This window comes from Gekko japonicus, unplaced genomic scaffold (assembly GCF_001447785.1).
Source record: "Gekko japonicus isolate JY-2015 unplaced genomic scaffold, Gekko_japonicus_V1.1 scaffold30, whole genome shotgun sequence".
In the NCBI taxonomy this organism is placed as follows: domain Eukaryota; kingdom Metazoa; phylum Chordata; class Lepidosauria; order Squamata; family Gekkonidae; genus Gekko; species Gekko japonicus.
In genome coordinates this window covers 2,622,539-2,641,938 of record NW_015168045.1, presented here as the reverse complement: position 1 = coordinate 2,641,938, position 19,400 = coordinate 2,622,539, and the positions used below count along the sequence as shown (strand labels likewise).

The window sequence follows — 19,400 nt, the reverse complement described above, 5'->3', positions numbered from 1 at the left end:
CCCTCCCTCCCCCGCTCTGAAGAAGTATGCAGGCACACAAAAGCTTATACCTGGAATAAAACGTTATTAGTTTTTAAAGTGCCATGGGACTCCATTCTCTCTCTCTCTGTCTGGCTCTTTCCTTCCCCCTCCCCAGAAGAGGAGGGGGAGGAGCCCTCAGTCAATCAAGGGAAGGGAGGCTTGGCTTTCTTTCTCACTTCTGTGAAACAGGAAATAGGAAAGACTGCCAAAAGGAGCTGCAATGCAGGGAACAGGAACTGGAAGCTGGAAGCAGCAGATAGCCAGTAGCTCATGGGCCGGATAGAAGCCCTGCAGGGGCCTGATCTGGCCCACGAACCATATGTTTGACACCCCTGATTTAAATTGTCCAGCCAGGGCAGGGAAGACCAAATGCCTCCTTCAATCAATCTCTCTGGATGACCATGGGCCAGTCACTGTTTCTCAATCTGCTCTACCTCACAGGGCTTTTGTAACATAAAGTGGGGACTACATAAACTGCCCTGAGTTCTTTATAGGAAGAGGGGGGAAATCATAATGCTCACTAGATCCATTAAGCAATCTAGATTAACTCGCTAATAGGTAGACAACAGTTTTCAGTCTATCTGCTCTCATGTAGGTACACAGAGAAACTGTACACACGACATCTAGCAAATGGGTAGCTTACTCAGAACAAGTTGTTCCTCCTTTTGAGCAACAGTAGTATGACCCTAAAAATGAGTATTTTCCCCCTTTCCCTGTAACAATGCTGAAGTCCATTGTCTATATAAGACAGCTTGAAATGAACCAGCACATACAGTCAAGGTACTGAATGACCTGAATTACAGCTATTCTACAGTACATACAACCAGATCCACTGAAAGACTACACACCTTTAACTGTTCTTAAGTTTAAAAGCAAGAGGCTGGATTCTACTTGAGTTTTTCCACCATAATTTTTGCTGATTCTCCTTCACCCGCTGAAGCCTACCACACCCCCCAAAACCCTAGTGAATCCCTAGGATCAACATGGTGACCAAAACAGGGGGACAATGAAATTGGTGGACACCCCCTCCACACACACACACACCTTCCTCAAGCAGAAAACTTGTGCAGGATCAAAGCCATTATTATGGCTCCAGTCACACTGGGGGGGGGGGGGAGCATGGCCAAAGCGCGGCTTTTCTGAGCCACAGCAAAACAGATGCGCGGCGGCGGGATCAGACAGATCCCCTGGGCCGCCGTGCAGTTGCTTCCCGGCATGATCTGGTGCCGGGGGGGGGGAGCCAAGGGATGGAGAGCGAGGCAGCCGACTGTGCATGTGCGCGCATGCGCAGTTTGGCCGGGAGCCTCAAATGCTGCGGAAGACAGGCGCGCCGGTGATCCCACGGCCACCCTTGCTGCGGAGCTTCAGGTAGGTAGTACTCTTTTCTAGGTTTTTTTTTAATGTGCATTTCCCCACGGAAAGGACGGATCGGGGACAGGTGTGCTCCGCTTCCGAGATGTTGAGGTGTGATCGCGCCCGTTTTCATGCGCCCCCGATCCGTCCCGTGTGACTGGGGCCTTCATACACTTTGCCAACACACTGTGCTTCAGAAGTAAGAGCTTCTTACATGAACAACAGAGGGACAAAAGCCTTAAGCAGGAGTGTTTGAGAATTTCATTTGTGAAGCATCTGAGGCTATGATAGCTTTCCATCCCCATTTTCCATTTCTTACATCACCACCTAGCAATGTTAACATTTGCTTCTCAAAAAACTACTAGTATTTTAATCTTTGGACCCTTCAGGATCAGTGGTTCTGAGAGGGAATTAATGTTTAACCTCAAGTGCTAGGGAGATAATGAAGTTGATCTTTTGGTGAAAAACATTTCCCATCCCCAAAATGAATAAAAGTGGGAAAGGGTCATGGCTCAATGGTAGAGTACCTGCTTTGCATGCAGAGAGCTGTAAATTCAATTCTGGGCATCTCCAGCTAAAAAGATTAGGTTGTAGGTAAGATCCTCAAAAGCCACTACCACTCAGAGCAGTCAGTACTGATCTTGACAAACCAACAGTTTGACTCTGTACCCCTGTTGCACATCCTGTATGCACATAATGGACATCTGTTTTTAAGAGGACACATTTACTTTATAAATAAAACTGGGACCAGTACCTGGATAATTGCAATTTCAACCACACATTCAGATGTACATGCACTGAACATAAGAATGTTCAATGCACTTATAAAGAAAAATAATGTGTAAACTATAGACAGATTGTACGTGCACTCACTGTAATATAAACAGAACTTATATGAGACAGCTTCATGCATTTGGTTAGACACAATTTAAGGCTGAGTAAAGAGGACTCTACACATACCCCTGATGTCTATTTCATCAATCAACAGATGAGATGGCTTCAAATATACAGCACCACTAAGCTACACTCTTTATTCCTTGCAAGTCATAGTTGTCTTTTGAAGGTTGCACAGTATTTCAAAGGCTGCTTCCAGTGCTTACTGCTTTTTAATGTCACACTAAATGGTCACTTTTAGCTACAATACTGTAACTGTTGACAAGGTCATAAATGCTAAAAAAAATAAAATAAAGCCACATCCTTTTTATAAACTCAAACCAGCAATTTTAATATAAAGTCTTGAAATAAACTCTTACCTTGCCCCATATTTTGTTTGTCATTTAAAGTGCTACTGGACTCTTGCTCTTTTCTCTTGAAATAAGGTTACCATATTTTGAAAAGTAAAAAAGAGGAAAAATTTCCCAATCGATGCCTTCAAACAAGTGATCATATGACAAGCCTCATTTTAAATACCTACTATTTTAGCTGTGATAATTGCTACTAACTAGGAATATTCCTAACCTTCCAACCCCAAAAGAGGACATTTTCATTAGTTTTTTTAAAAGAGCCCAAAAGAGGGCAGACATCAAATAAACTAACATGTCCTCTAAAAAGAGGACATCTGGTAGCCTACGTGTGTATGAGAAACCCTACTGGAAATATATGAAATATATAAACAGAGGGGTACAACATATGTGCATCTGACTTAACATATTCCAGCTAGTCCTGCACCGAAGCTTTATTACTCCTTAACATTATTTGGCAATACAGCCAGCCTAGCAACACAATCCTACCCACTTTGCCTCCCGTATAAGAACTCACAAGGTGACAATTTAAGCCTTTCTAAACACCTCTGATGTCTATAGACTCTCTGTTGCTATACAATAAAATAGGAGTCTAGTGGTACCTAACAGGCTAACTGGACTCTTGTTTTATTTTGCTGCTACAGCCCGACACAGCCACGCACCCAGAATTTCCCTTTTGGTGTGCTCACCCTTTCGTGGGATAAAGGAAGATCTTGCTGCACCTTCTACAGCGACCCCTCAGGTCAAGCAGCTCTTCCCGTGAAGGCTGTTAAATCCCTGCAGTCGCACACTAGGTCTCTAATGGGACGAGCCTACTCATAAAGCCAGAACACAACTAAAGTCACATGATGCCCAGCGCCAATCAGCACTTCCGTTCTAACTTTCTATGCAAAGGACATAGGACTTTCACCATAGAGATGGCTAAGGGAGAGCGTGAGCCGATAGAGCAGCATAGGCAACCTTGGCGTTCCAATATAACCGGAAGTTCGGATTCCATGTATCTGTGTAAACTCTATGGCTTAACCCAAGTCTGGAGGTTCCTCTGCTGAAGCGCGGAACACCAATTCCACACTGTCATTTTTGACACTTGTCCCTATTGCTTCAGGGTCCCCCCCCCCAAGTGTTTTGCTCTCTCTAGTAGTCCCAGGGAGCAAAAATATGTGGCGTGGGCCGTGGGGTGGGGGGCAACGCAATAAGGAAAAACGAGTGGCAATACTGACAGTGCGGAATTGCTAAGGGAGTCTATCTCTAGAAGCTCGTACGGTGGAGCTGGTTTTATTTGGGCGGTAGCTTCACTAGAGCATTGGTGTAGCTACGTGGGAAAATGCGCTGATACAGCCCTGTACAGCTGTGGCGGGCTGCTTTTTCCCTGTTAACCCGGTTTTATGCCAACAGTGTGCGAACTGTATGGATTAGTCTGAGCCTTCCAGGCATCCTTTCATTCAAAAGTAAGACTAGCCCTCTCTTCTTGCATCTGCTGATGGCACCTCTCGGGCATGTCGCCTCGAACATCCACCGCCCGAGAAGTATCACAGCCCCTCGGAGAAATCTTCTCCAGAAGTTCGCCTAGTCCCGCACTCAACAGGTTCCTCCGGATAGCTGGGAGGAAAGTTTACGTCCAAGCCATGCTGGAAAGCCTCTGTGGTAGAGGCGCACTGGCCATTAAGACCACCGGGGAAAGCCCCAGTGGGCCAATGGCTTGGGGGCTGCTGCCGCTACGCAGGGGCCGCCTCGCCCGAGCTGGCCCTGAGAGGCGAGAATCTTTTCTTCGGGGCCGGCCCCGCGAGAGGAGAGAATCGTCTCACCTCGCCCTGCCCGGGTCGAGAATTGCCTTGCCAGGGCCGGCCCGCAGCAGTCCTCCCTTCCTTTGGTACCAAGGCCAGGGAGGTGTCTGGCCAAGGAGAGAACTTCGCCAGTTTGGTGTAGTGGTTAAGTGTGCGGACTCTAATCTGGGAGAACCGGGTTTGATTCCCCACTCCTCCACATGCAGCTGCTGGTGTGACCTTGGGTCAGTCACAAGCCCTGGCACAGCTGTCCTTGAAAAAGAGACATTTCTGTCAGAGTTCTCTCAGCCCCACCCACCTCACAGGGTGTCTGTTGTGGGGAGGGGAAGGGAGAGGAGTTTGTAAGCCGCTCTGAGACTCCGAGTGAAGGGCGGGGTATCAATCCAATCTCTTCTTCTTCTTCTTTTTCGCGTTGCTGCTGTGAGACCACCTCCTCGTCATCAAGACCCTTTTCTTGACTAGCTGGTTGCAAGCGCGAAGCTGCCGTCCTTGGATAGACAGACCAAGACTCCCATTAAACGGTTTACTGCCAGGAAAACAGGAGTTGGGCGGCTGTACAGTTTGTCCCACGCGGGTCGCCGTCTGAGTAGAATGGCGGCGCCCACGGAGAGATTCAGCTGAGCGGTGCCATTGCTGTCGTGCGATAGGAGATGCCAAACAGTCGCCGTAGCCTTCTCCCATGGCTGACTTCAAGCGCTGGAAAGAGCAGCGACTGTCACGTGCGGATGGGAGCCGGAAGGGCAGCGTGGATGAGCTGATCGCAGGGATCGTGCAGCTCCTAAATGACCACGACAGCTTCTGTACCACCAGCTCGTGCTCGGGCCGTGTGGTAGTGCTGGAGCAGCCTCCTCTGCCTGCTCCCGCCGAGGTAAGCGCTGCCTTGGCCTCCCACCTGGGGTTGCCAGGTCCCTCCTGGCCACCAGCGAGGGATTTGGGGGGGGGGGGGGGTTAAGAGTTGTCCGTCGCACGTTGGGGAACTCCTGAAGATTTGGGGATGGAGCCTGGGAAGGACAGGGACCTCAGTGGGGTACAATTTCATAGAATCCACCCTCCAAAGCATCTATTTTCTCCAGGGGAACTGATCTTGGTAGATGAACTTGGAACTGGGGATGAACTATAATATTGGGGGATCTGCAGGTCCCACCTGGAGGTTGGCATCCCTACTCCCGGCAGTTCTCCCCCCACCATGTGCCTGAAACTGAAATTCTTGACCATCTGACACTGTTTTCTTTCAGCTCCCACTTCAGTAAGTAATGCAGGGTGACTTGCTGTGGACTCTCTACAGTCAAGAATCTCTTTGTGTCTGTTTGTAGTCTGTGAAGGGCAGCACCTTTTTCTTTTTTAATGGAGTGTCCTAAGTCTTGTTGAACCTGCTTCCAAGAGGACTGGCCTGCATTAGTCCAGAATAGTAGCCATTTTCATCAATTCCTTCCCCACCTCTACAGGTCAGTTCACTGAGCTACAGTTTGTTTAGCATGGGAGGGGCCCTTTCTGTGGCTTTGAGGCCGCAGCTTTTCTCACTAGAAATATGGGGATTCTCTTCTCCATCACTTCCCAGTTCATCCCCCTCCCTTTACATTCACTTGTTAAGTCAGTCCATCGCATTGTCTCCCACCTGTCCTTTTTCTTTTCTCTGTCATACAGTGATAGTTCCAATTTATGCTTGGTATGGGAAACTGCCACATTTCACATATGCATAAATTAATGGAGTGCTTTTTCTCCCACTAGCCTACCACTGGTTTTGAGATCCAGAAGCGAAACTGTACCTGGCTTATGGTGACCCATCAAATATGTACAGTGGAAGATGTGGTAAGAAAACTGTGCCAGTTATTGCCATGTGCTTCGAGGTTGCTTATGTCTCTGTCATTTCGTATACAGTCAATAAGAAAATTTACTTGGTAGTGCTGGATGGATTTAAGAGGTTTATATGATCTTAACAGTGCCACCCTAAGTAAAGTTACATCCTTCTAAATCCATTGCTTAGAATGCTACTGTAAGAATGGTGCTATGTATACTAGCAAAAAGGTTTTCTGTAGGAATTCATGACTCAAGTGTGGGTTTGTAGATACTATTCTCAACATGAATAGAATTATATGAATAACTTCAGCTACAAATGTTTTTAAAAACTCAAATCTCAAGAGCTGTTCTTTAAAAATTACTTATGCTTCCAGCAGGCTCTTGTACCATTAAAAATAAAACTGCCCCCCTCCAACTGTCAGTCATGACTATTCTCTTCTTGGGCCTCAAACCATCTATTAAGATGAAAATTTTTGCATATTAATTGTTGGGTTTTGTAGCTTTTGCTTTCTCAGAATGACCTCTGATGACAGTTGAAGCTATTTTAAACCAGCAGTGATGAGAGATTTCACTGTAATAAAGACTTGTGTGTCACTTAATTTCACTCTGCTATGTTTGTCTTCTTGTGAGTTTACTTCATAAGGAATTTTAGCTTCTATTAATCTTTTCTATTAATTAATTTAGCTTCTATCTGCTAGGTGATGGCAGAATGACGGTTGTTAATCAAGATGGTTTGCAAGAGAATGTAATGCAATTGCTGTATATATTTTTTCTTTTCCCCCTAGAGATGGAAATGTTAGGGTAGAAAATAAGAGGCTATTTAATTAGATCTGCTAATCAACTTTATATAGTAGAAGGTGTCCCCTGACCTGGATGGTCCAGGCCAGCCTGATCTCATCAGATCTCAGAAGCTAAACAGGGTTGGCCCTGGTTAATATTTTGATGGGAGACCACTAAGGAATTCCAGGGTCACTATGCAAAGGAAGTCAATGGCAAAGCACCTCTGTTGGTCTCTTGACTTGAGAACACTTCAAGGTCATCATAAGCTGGATGCCATGTGACAGCACTTTACACACAGAGAGAGTAGAAAGTGTGTCCTAATCAAACACCAAATATTTTTACATTATTTGATGTTACTGTTGTTGTATATTATCGTGTCAGAATTTCACTCTACATTTATCATTAAAATACCATTTGAATTCTTCAGATAAAAAGGTTTATACCTATGCATGCCATTTGCCTATTTCATGCAGGCACTCTCTCACAGCTGGGCCTTCCCCTCCCACCTGCCCTTGCTTCTGAGGCAGCAGAAAAATGGGGAGGGGGGAGTGATTTTGTCCTGCCCCCAAAGCTCCTGGGGATGCCAGTCAGCAGCCTAGTATCCCTATTTGTACCCTTTGTTCTCTGACAGGAAAATGCAAACTTTGTTTTCGCATATTTGAGCCACTGTAACTTGCTAAGAATAATAATGTATTTTAAAAATGTATTGAGAACCAGTGTGGTGTAGCCATTAGAGTGTTGGACTAGGATCTGGGAGACCCAGGTTTGACTCTCCTTTCTTCTGTGGAAGCTTGCTGGGTGATCTTGGGCCAATCGCATATTCTCAACCTAACCTCCTTTCCAAGGTTGTTATGAGGACAAAATGGAGGAAGGAGAATGATGTAACCCACTTTGGGTCCCCACTGGGAAGAAATGCAAGATGTGAATGAAGAAAATAAATAAATAGATGCCTTACAGTATGAAGAATTTTAACTCTATTTTCCAACCATCCATTCATTTTTATTGCTCATAGACCCATAAATCATAAGCAAATAGACAGGATATAATACAAAAGACAACATACATACATACAGTACATTACAATTACAGTTACAATTTCACAAAATTAAGCAATTTGGTTACCAAATATATATTAAGTGCCTAAAAGAGTCAATTCATTTAATACCACTCAGGGTTACAGATAAAAACTTTGCCACTGCCAACATCACATTTGGATCAGTATCAGCTAAGAGATTAGCTACAAGTTCCTGATTAGTAGCAGGGCTCCATTTTTGATTATACACTGAGATCCATCTGTCACGAGCCATGTATTTTCTGCAATCAATGAAAAAATGCCAAATTGTATTCAAATCACCTGAACTGCAATTACAAAGTCGTTCTGAAAAAGGTGTCCCTAGGAACCTGCCTGCTAGTTCCCCAAGAGGCAAAACATTTACTCTTGCCTTGGAAAACAATATTCCATATTTGGGGACCATCAAAGATTTACAGTAAGAGGACAAAGATTCTGGAGTCAGAAGACCTAAATAATACAAAGAACAGAACCGTCGAGCTCGGCAACTTGTACTCCATTTATCTAAGCGTAAAACACTACATTTAATTTGTTTCCACACAGAAGGGTAGTCTACTTGATTGAAAAATTCAGGCGGAAATCCTAAATTTTGTAATCTGCCATCAACCAATTGCATCCATCAGCTTCGAAAATTGTCCTTAGCTAAAAGGTGCAGATAACATCCCTCTAGGGAATAGAGTATTTTTAGCCTAAAGGAAAAAGTTGCCATCCAAGCCTTTGCTTCTAAGGACTGCTCAGCAAATTCCACATGAATAGCTGGACAAGACACACATCAGGGGAGACTAGACAGAGAACAAAGAAAAGAGGTTCAACAGGAGTCTAACTTGTCGTTGACCCTAGTAATAAATAAAGGAGCACCATAGAGTAATTGGGAAACCACTTTTGCATGATAAGCACGAATGGCAGCAGGTAAAAAGTTACCACCCGTAGTCCGGAAGATTTTTAGGAGGGCAGATGAATGTATTGATGCCAGCTCCTTGGCGGCAGTAATATGAGTTTTCCAGGACAAATTATAAGAGAAAAGCACACCCAAGTAATGAAAGGCAACCTGTTCGATCGACTGGCCGTTTATAAACCAAGAAACTTATAACCTTCAAATATTGGGTCCAATTGCACTATGACTCCTCCAGCTATAGCTACCAGATGTTAACTGAGACCGAGGGTTCACCCTGGCTTGCCACTATAGAAAAAAACCTGAGTTCCTTGAATATCTCTCTTGAATCTATGCTGATGCTCTCGGAAATGGAGGTGTTTCTCAAAATAAGGAGCAGATTACTGGAGACAGAGTTGTGGAACTTGTACAATGCAGCTAATAAGACTTATTCTCCTCTGAACCATTGGATATTTCCCATTGTAGGATGCTTGCCCAGTTATTTCTTTCAACTGCAATCTCCAAAATTGCACAGAATTCTTACACTGGCCAGACTTAATGTTTTACCCTCGGCAATTTTATTCGGAAGATTCCAGGGTATCCCCTTTGCCAATAGACTGCGCCTGCACAGGTCAAACTATTGAAACAGTGTACCACATACTGTGTGAATGTTATTATTATTCTGGTATCAGGCAACGTATTTTATCACCAATCTTGGGTAGTGTTTCAGAATTTCCTAGACCGAATAAATTATTATTTCTTTTAAATAGCACAGAGGAAAACATAGTTGAACTTGTGGCAAAGTTTTACTGGTGCTGCTTCTATACGTAGTAAAATTCTGTAAGTGCTCAGTGCAGGGTATCTTTTAACAGAAATTGTATTTTATGTAGAATCTGAATTTTAATTCTCAGATACTATGTTTTTATTTCTGTGAAATGCCAATAAAGGAATTGCTGTGTGAAAAAACCCCAAGAAAAATGGTGAGGCGGTACACCTTTAGAAAAAACAACTACTTTGGTTTTGGAGTAGTTTATGTCCAGTAGCTCCTGAGAGTTTTAACTCTATTAACCATTGCCAGGATTACAATTGTGACAAAATGGAGAGAGAAAACAGGATCGACCTTACCCATGTGGCAAAACAAAGTTTGGGAGCATTTCATTTATGGCAGAATTATGAGTCAGTCTATAATTCCTAATTTAAAAAATTACCAAAAAACTGTTCAGGGGACTTGGTATCCTGTAATGGAATATTTAGCAAGAAACAGAATTGTTCCAAAGAACCCACATTCTTGAGATTTGTTGTATTTTTGAGTATTCACTGTTGTTAACTCTTAGTTTAAGTATTAGCATAAAATAGGCATTAAGTTGTACATAGACTACAGTTAAGTTAGAAAGCTAATTGTTATATCTGAATTTTAATGTAGATATTGTTATTGTTATGTACATAAAATTTAAATAAAAGTATTATATCGCAAAAAAAAGAATACAATTGCTAGTTGGCAAATGTAGGTTTTCTGCAAAACCCAGTTCTTATAATTCAACAGATATTGTGGCCCGCACCTGCAGATAGAGACTCAGGAAGGAAGTCCCTTGCCGCAGTAACTATATAAAAACTTTGTTCTGGCACCACTGTCCTTAATCAAAAGACCGCATGGCAAAACGATTGTTATGTTTTAATGAAAAATAGCTATTTCTGAGATATGAAAAAGACATGTTTCAAGCCCAGCAGTCTATAATTATAGTTCCAGAGGTTATGCTTTAATATTTATTGATTGAGAGCGTGATCCCACACCCAGTGGGAGTTTAGCAGTTGGCTTTCATGAAGGAAGGAGTGTGACATACATTTGAAGATGTAATAGGAAATTACATCCAGTTTTTTAATTTTGAAGTTGAGCCCCTTTCAGGAAATTAGCAGTCTAGAAGCCATAAGGTAACAATATCCTTCAATCACAATGCACAATTTTAAAAGAGTATTTTGAAGAAACAAGTCTCTGTAGGCTAAGGTCTCAGTCCAACAAAGTTACATATATACATATGTGGAAAGCAAACAGCCAGAGCTTTGAAGTACTTGTTGCACCAACATTTATAACCAAAAGTTGCATTTTAAGCTGAAACGTGGTTGGTTTCTTTGTCTGTTGACTGCTACTGTGACAAAGAAAGCTCTGGCTACAGCTGGTGCGCCCCCCACCCCCGGCAAACATATTTCTTTCTCAGACTGGTGATAATTGCAGATAAGGTTTAATCCCTTTTCATTTTTAAGTGAAACCATTTCCAAAACTGCTTGGGGTTAGTTATAGTAAATATACAAGAGGCAGGACCCGCGATACTTGCGGGGGGGGGGAGCTCCACAGTAATCAGACAGAGGAGGGGGCAGCAGGAGGAGGTAAGCCCCCCCCCCCCATCCTGCCAGTTCCCCCCGTCTCCTCCACCACCACCCCGCTCGATTCCCCCCCTCGGCTCCTAATGGACCTTGGTCCCAAGTAAAGTGGGCACAGCACTGCAGGCTAAGGTAGAAATTCTATGAGCACGATAGTGAGAGGCCGGTGGGGGGGGGGACGGGGGACAGAGCTGCGCTACAGCGGGGGCCAGAGGGGTGCAGGAGGATTGCGTGATCCCACGCGCAGAGCGAGCGAGCATGTGAAGGAAGGGAGCGGAGGGGATCTGGGTGCTGCTGGTGTGTGAGTGGTGAGTGAGTAGGGACTGTGGCAGAGGCCAACGCCTGTTTGTCGGGTCGGAGGAAGGCAGCATGCGGGTTGTGGCGCCCTGGGCGCGTGTGGTGATTAGCTTCTTGGCGTTCCACAGAAGATTAAAAAATGCCCCCCAAGTTCTAGCCCTCGCCGGTCCCCCCCCCCCCCGCCCAGCTCCGAAGCGTCGGCGAAGCCGTTTGCAGAGCCCGCCGGTTCCCCTCCGGCTCGATCTCTCCCCCCCCAAGCGAGGCCCGGCAGCTTCAAGCCACTTGGGCCTCGCTGGTCTCTCCCCCCCCTCCGAAGCGTCAGCGTCAGCGAGGCCGTTTGCAGAGGGTTCCCTGCGCATGCGCAGGGGACGCTCTTTCACTTTTGGGGGGATTTAAGTATCCCCCAATAGTTTTGTGCAGTTTTCAGATTTTTGTGCACACCCCACGTGTGCACGAAAATCCCCCTGCCCCCCAGGTGCCCCCGATGTGCGGATTTAGATATCCGCACGCAGGGGGCGCCTTTCGCTATTAGTATAAGGATGTGCATCTGTTGCCAAAGTGCTGGCTTTGTGGCTGTGAATTCATTTCAGCTCTTTAAAGGTACCAACTGAAATGCCACAGGAACCTGTCGTTACAGGCTGAATGGAGACCCTTGACCCACCTTCTGTTCTGAAATGCTTTAAGATTGTAAATAGTCTGGTTGTTTTTAACTATTTGTTATTGGTTCCCATTTTCAGTACTGATAAATATTGTGGATCTTTTAGCTTACAGCCTTGCAGAAAGCCACCGATGATGCCATATTCAAATTTGAACCATTTGTACTTCACGTGCAGTGTCAAGAGCTACAAGATGCCCAGCTCCTGGTAAATGCTGCCATTGTACTTAAATTCCATGCTTCTTACATAAGAAACAGCTGGTTCTTGACTAACTTTTCATGCCTAAACACATTTCCTAAAGCACTTTGTTTAATAACTGGGACTGTGAAAATATGATGATGGGGGGAAATGGGGTTTGTATTCGATCTGCAAATATTCATAGGTAAAATTATTTTTTGTTGAAACCAGTGGCAAAGATTCTACTTACTTTGTTGGAATGAGAATTTCAGAACTATCCCGTCTGGCAATTTTCTGAGCTCTCTGTTTCCTGATATTAGTAGCTAGGGTATGTGGAAAGGATATGATCTGGATTATCATTCAGGAGCAATTGTAACCCTGCACAACATCTTTTCTGTTACTTTGGTTCACAGCAAGAAAAAAGGCTGGGTTGGATCCAGAACTTTCCTCTTACCCCTCTCCCTACCCAAGATCTCCACAAAATGCTGCTTTTGGGGGATAGGGGACCTTGAAGAATGTCATGAGGGGAGTCCAGCAGGAAGAGGGAATCCACACAAATTGCCAGTTTAGTCTAGATTATTCTAGCCCATTGTCTTTAATTTTTCTTATCCCTTGTTTTGAGATTTTATTAATGTGGTAATAATCCATAAAAAGTGCTAAGTGGGAAGTGCTTACTGCTGTTTTTCTTCCTGAAATCTGTCCAGGGGCACTGTCATATTGAAAGCTAATTTTAGAGTTAGGGGCCATTTCAAAAGCAGGCTTACACACACAGTGGTGGGTCCACTGCAAAAGAGGAAAAGAGATAACTGTTGCTTGTGAGATGATCTACTTTTTTCTGACTTTAAAACTGTTTTCACAGTGCTGTTGACTACATTGCTCAATAGGTATTGTGATTATACTTGTTCTATGATTGCATGCCCTTTGCAGTACATCTTTCTGCTATGACATTTTGGAAAACTTCCAAGCAAAGTCTGTTCTTAATGTTCAGTTATAAGTGAAAAAAATAGTTTGAAACTAGGCATGTTTCTGAAGGCATTTAAAATAGTAGTGAGTACTTTCCAATGTGCTTAAAATTTCCTGGGTTCCCAATTTTACAGAATTTGAGTGCTACTGAATATCAATTAAGAATGTTGCTTCTGCTTTTTCTTTTTAGCACACAGTGGCTATAGAAGCTGGTTTCAGGAACTCTGGTATAACTGTTGGTCGAAAAGGGAAAATTATGATGGTATGTTTCTGTTCTGTGCTTCTTAATGTCTCCAGTTGCCAAAGAGATCAGGCTCCTGGGCCCATTCCCTGGTCAAGATTATATGAAGGCAGCTGTGGCATGGCCCAAACGGATAGTGTATGAACGTCCTCTACCAAGTCCTTTGAGGGCAGCCCATGTTTTTTAGCCTTTACCATACCATAAGGCATGTGTCATGAATGCACTACCCATGTAGAGGTGTGTTCTTGTGATACCAGCCAGGTTTCGGGCACAGCTATGGTCACGACCACTTACAGGGCTACTAAAAATGTGATCCACACTTTAGTTTTCATCCAGTTATATACAATATTCAAAAAGTATAACAGGATATCGTTCACTGTGATAAAAATAGTGCCTACCACTGTCACTCATGTCAGATCCCCCCCCCCAAAAAAAAGATAATTAAAATAATCTTTCTTTAAAGGCTTCCCTGGCTGATATAGTGGTGAATTTTTTAAAACTGGTAATAACCAGTAACATTCAGGGTACTGCTTTCATCCTAGGCTGTCCGCAGTACCCATTGCTTAGAAGTTCCACTAAGCCAGAAGGGAAAATTGATGGTCAATGAAGAATACGTTGACTTCGTGGTTCAAGTTGCTAATCAGAAGATGGAAGAAAATATGAGAAGAATCAACAGGTTTGTTAACTGCTAGGAGATACAAATGAGAGGTACAAAAAGTTAAATATTGAATCTAGAAAAATGTAACCTTTAATGTATGCTGAATGGCTGAACAGAAATAGAATCAGTGTGATATCAAAGTTTAACACATGGATATGGAGTTTTGTCTCTAGTGACACTATTAGTCAAAGCACACTACTTAATACTACTTAATACTTCTGTGGATTCTTTGGAAGAGAGAATGAGAGGGTTTATCAGGGTCCCGGTCACGTGGAGAATTTGCCGCGCGAGAGGCACGACTGCCAGATGGATTAAAAGGGCGCGATCATATGGCAACATCTGGCAAGCATTGTGCGCCTGTCTCCAACCTGTAGCGTCTGGCCAAAGATGCAGAGTTAAAAAGTAGCTGGGAAAATGTAGTATTATCCGGAAAACGCGGGCAGGCAGGCGTCTGATCGCGGAAGCACTGGTATCCCATCGCATCCGGTGCCCGTTCGCATCCCACTGGATTTTTTCTTGTAAGCCTCCATGGTATGCGCACAAACACGGTACTGCTTCGTTGCCACGCTTCACCATCACCGTGTGATCGGCAGCTGACAGCCTGAGCACGGAGCCTCGGGGGAACTTCGGATCGTGATACCACGCTTCATTTTGCTCCGAAGCAAATAGCCTCACTTCCCCCCCAGATTATCTCACTCGTGTGACCGGGGCCCAGATTATGCATGGGGTAGAGGAGGGGCTGTAATCCAGGAAGTCACTGGCAGAAATCTCATTTCAACCACAAATTCAGCCACAAATCGAATAGGTAAATCGAAGCAAGCTACTCTCTCTCAATCTCAGTCTCCCTGTCATATTTAATATTTATAGTTATATCTCATATGATTGTGTATGTGTGTTTGGAGTGTCATACAGGGTATAAAGCAGTCATTTGCCTTTTTCAGTTGATGGTAATTGTGAATGTGGCTTTCCACGATCCATGCCGTGAGTGCCACTGAGTCAGGCTGCGATCAGATGGCAAGCTTAGCACGGTCTGGCTCCATGTCTAATTGGGAGTAATTTGTCATGGAGAGAGTGGCGATCAGACGTCTGTGGTTCATCGATCAGACAGCAAACAAAAACACAGTAGCAGCCTGTCTCTCCCCTCAGCTTCACAGCCCAGGTGTGGAGGCCCTTTCCCCTGACAGGACAAATTGTTTAAAGAGGAGGCCAGTCGAAAACACAGTGGCAGCCTGTCCCTCCTCTCAGTTTCATAGCCCGGATGCGGAGGCCCTTTCCCCTGCGTTGAAGAAAAAGGAAGGGAAATGCTCAAGACTTTCCAGCCAGCATTTTTCCCCCCTCGGTTTTGAAAGAAAAGTATTTTCCAATACCTGAGCATGCCCAGAGGAACCAGTCTTTGTGCAGCTGTGAAACAGAACCCTTTTACTTCAGGGTTAATGGGAGCTCAGTAGCAGAGCCTCAGCTCTCAGCTAAACAGCCTTGTTTGCATTTTGAAGCAATAGAATGTGAAGGTGTTGGGGGGGGGGAAGGAGGAAGAATTGCAGCCGCTACTCCTGACTGACATGTCCATCTGGGCTCTTGTGTACAAGAGAACTACGAAGCTGCCCCAAAGCCCTTGCCCCTGACAGGACAAATTGTTTATAGAGGAGGCATGCCAAAAACACAGTGGCAGCTTGTCCCTCCCCTCAGCTTCACAGCCCGGGTGCGGTTATGCGCACATTGCTAACTAGTTTTTAAAAATGGCAGCCAGGAAAACGAGACCCGTCAGACCTGCCTGACGGCTTGGGTTTGCAACAGAGGGATCAGACAACAGGAAATCCGGTTTTAAACCAGCTCAGCTCAAAAGGATTGGATTTCACAGGTATCAAAGAAGCACACAGTAAGGGGGGGGATGGGATGCAGATGACTGGGGCACAACAGACAGATGTTGCTGTCTGAGCATGCATTTTAAATCCAGGAGGGAACAGCAGTGGCAGCAGACTAAACTGCACGTCTGATCGCAACCTCAGAGTGTCAGACTCAGACTTCGGCTTAAATTCCCAGTTTGGGACAGTCATTCTCTCTCAACTTCACCTACCTCACAGGGCTGGGAGAATAAAATGTAGGAGGGGAAAAGCATGTATGCTACTGTGAGCTACTTAGAAGACGATGGAATAAAAATGATAAATAGATAACTACTTTGACAGTGTTTGGAGAAAGTTCATTCAGTATTTTCATCAGACTTCACTGGAGCCTTTCACTTAAAATGTATGCTGTTTGATACCACAACAGAGAGTCTCTAGCTTAAGTATATTAGAAATCTGAAATTAACTGCAGAAGCGGTTCATTGTGTTAGTTGCTTGACTAATGCCTACTTAGGATAGAGGAATGAGAAGGTGACAGAATTCTGTTCTGAAACTGGTTTTTTTCCAGCTCTTTTAAACAGTTTATTGGATTTCTGTGCTCTCGAAAGTCATAGATTCTTGACACATCTGTGTAATGCCTGATAAGCAGTTGCATGAATGGACTGGACTGGTGATGTCTGGAAAATCATTAAGACACTAATCATGCATTCCTTTTTGTTTCAGATTTTACAGCTCTCTGCAGTTTGCTTTGGAAAACAGGGACTATATCAGTAGCTTGCCTGTCAAAGAGAGAGAACAGAGTAGCACAGAACAGAATAATACTGTGGACTCTCATAGAAGCAGAAGAAAATCAAAAGGGTCACAAGAAAATAGAGAATGTACTTCTGCACGGAAAAACAAAGGGCTGGAAAGTGAAGATGATACAGAAAGCAATCTTTAATTTTTTTCACCGACTTGTGTTTCACTGAAATGTTTTGTAAAGTAGACATAGCTGTTGTATACTTGTATAAGGCTGAGATTCTACAGAACCACAAGTGGAATATACTTTGACAGGGTGGAACAGCCATAGTTTTTCAAGAAAGAAGAAAACACATTATTAGGGCGGCTCAGTCAGACAGGGAAAGAAAAATGAGAGAAAATCTTTCCTCTGAGGTAGGGAAGTGGATAGAGCCATCATACCTGCTCTTTGTAAGAGCTTCTCAGATTTCCACGCTCTAGAAAGTAGCATATTTGTAACACAGTTTATTATGGATTGTCGTGATCTCTGTCATGTAGGGCAGGAGTAGCTCTGTCTTGCCCTCCCTTTCACTGTCACTGCCACCATCTTGGGTAAAATCTAACCCCCTCCCCAGCTCCACAGGGATGTATTGCTGTAGCATGCCAAGAAGTCAAGGCAGGTAGGTAAGGACTTGTGCAGACTGTCTCCAATTAAATAACTTTATTTCTACAAGGCAAAAACTCGGGGTCCTACAAGGACAGATCTAGGTGCACTAAGTAAAACAAACTAAAGGGCAGTTGTTATATTAACTAAGGTACACCATGTTGTATCTGGTCTTTGTTGCAGAATGCTCCCATCCCTGGTGCATCTGCAGCCCTCTTTAGCATCATTCCCCCTCTCTCATCCTCATGGCAAACATGCACCAGACAAAGGTGTCAGCCAACCTGGGTGCCAGGTGTTGGGGGCTCAAGCCCAGCAGACTGGGACCTTCCAGTCAAGAGGTGTTAGCGCATCACAGAACTAGCGTGTTTCTTAGTTGGGAAGGGAGTTGAGAGGACCTTCTTCCCAGCCACAGAGATGCCAAGGTCCCTTTCTATTTCAATAACTGTCACAGTAGCTCTTGCCTCCTACCTCTCATCATCACATGGATGTTGAACAGCTAGCAAAATAATAACGTGCTGTGAAAAATTCCATGGAAAAGTAAGGTATATTATGTAATACAAAATATGAAATATTCCAAACTGTGTAGAAGATCATCTTAACAAAACATTGTAATAAATTCTTTTATTTGAAAGTACAGTTTATAAGATTAAATAGTGGTTTTTAAAACACAGAACACCATTCTGCTATTGAATCTTTCTTCCTTTACACATCCCTTCATTTAGTAGAGATAATGGAGAGCACAAGTTCTCACACAATTGGAAGAGGAAAGTATAGCATGAAACAAAGTCAATCCTGATGAACCTGCTGTTATGAATATTCATAACATGTATTAACCTGAGCCACCATCAGTGTTCATTTATAAACATTTCTTTTTTTCTTAGTCCACATGAGTAAGCCTTCAAAAACAAAAAAGCTAATTGTGCAGATACCTAGGAACTGTAATTGTTCTTTCCTTAAAAACAAAAGAATTCTTTAGCATTTAAAAAATGTAACAGATTTATTGTGGTGTGAGCTTTACTGACTAGATCCCACTTTTATCAGATGCAACAAGTGGATCCTCACTTGACATACGTGTTTGGATAAATTCATACTATCTCTGTATACATACAAAGATACATGTATATAGGAACATGATAGTCTTTTGGTCTCTCAATGTATCTTCTTACATATCCCTTAAATTAGGATATTCCTATAAACTTCAAGTTATTCCTTGGTATCAGATTTGATATTTTCATAAAGCAGTGTACGTTCCCTACAGAGTTCAGTGTTTCTTAAACATGTTTGTTTGGAAAGAAGTCCTATTGGTTTGAGTGGAACTTCCTCCCAAGGAAGTGTTCTCAGGATTACAATTTCACATTAGTCATCTCAGTTTTACATGTACACGCACGCACGCACTCCCCTTTCATACCAATGTAAGTTATGTAGTAACAGTGCTATAGGCTATTGAGGCTTCTGCCTTTAGAAGGCTTTCCTAACTTTGCCTGGTGTCTCTGTTTTATTACTCAAAAATACTGTTATTAATGCAGCACCATACAGTTCATTTCATTGAAGCCACAGCTGTGTTTCATATTACTTGTAGATTAAAGTAACATTTTATATCATTTTAGATATCTGACTGGCTGGTGGATATTCTCTGTGCTCCTTGGATGAGTTTTGTACAATCTTTTATATGATGTGACAGTTCAGAGGCAGGGTTTGGGGAGGGGAGGGACTTCAATGCAGTATAATGCCTTAGAGCCCAAAGTAGCCAATTTCTCCAGGTGAATTGATCTTTCTTGTTTGGAGATCAGTAGTAATCCCAGAAAATCTCCAACCACCACCTGGAGGTTGGCAACCTTACTCTACCATTGAACTCCCTTATGCCAGCTTGTGTCCTGACCTTTGCACCAATGGG

General features: G+C 43.7%; 2 protein-coding genes across 3 annotated transcripts in view; one reads left to right on the top strand and one right to left on the bottom strand.

Moving 5' to 3' along the window:
- The window catches only part of CRYZ (crystallin zeta), a 17,993-nt gene extending 14,576 nt beyond the window's left edge, over window positions 1-3,417 (bottom strand). Inside the window, exon 1 of one of the 2 annotated variants that reach the window (XM_015414271.1) lies at window positions 3,305-3,417. The gene's annotated coding sequence lies outside the window, so the exon portion shown is untranslated. Of the gene's footprint in view, window positions 1-2,627; window positions 2,697-3,304 lie in introns of those variants that run through there. The other variant, XM_015414272.1, reaches the window with a different exon arrangement.
- A 1,369-nt stretch (window positions 3,418-4,786) lies between these two features.
- TYW3 (tRNA-yW synthesizing protein 3 homolog) lies at window positions 4,787-18,001 on the top strand. Its single transcript, XM_015414274.1, has 6 exons — window positions 4,787-5,267; window positions 6,128-6,208; window positions 12,354-12,452; window positions 13,576-13,647; window positions 14,169-14,302; window positions 16,849-18,001. Exons 1-6 carry the CDS (start codon window positions 5,079-5,081, stop codon window positions 17,063-17,065), a joined length of 792 nt encoding a protein of 263 aa, XP_015269760.1. The 5' UTR covers window positions 4,787-5,078; the 3' UTR covers window positions 17,066-18,001.
- The last annotated feature ends 1,399 nt before the right edge of the window (window positions 18,002-19,400 follow it).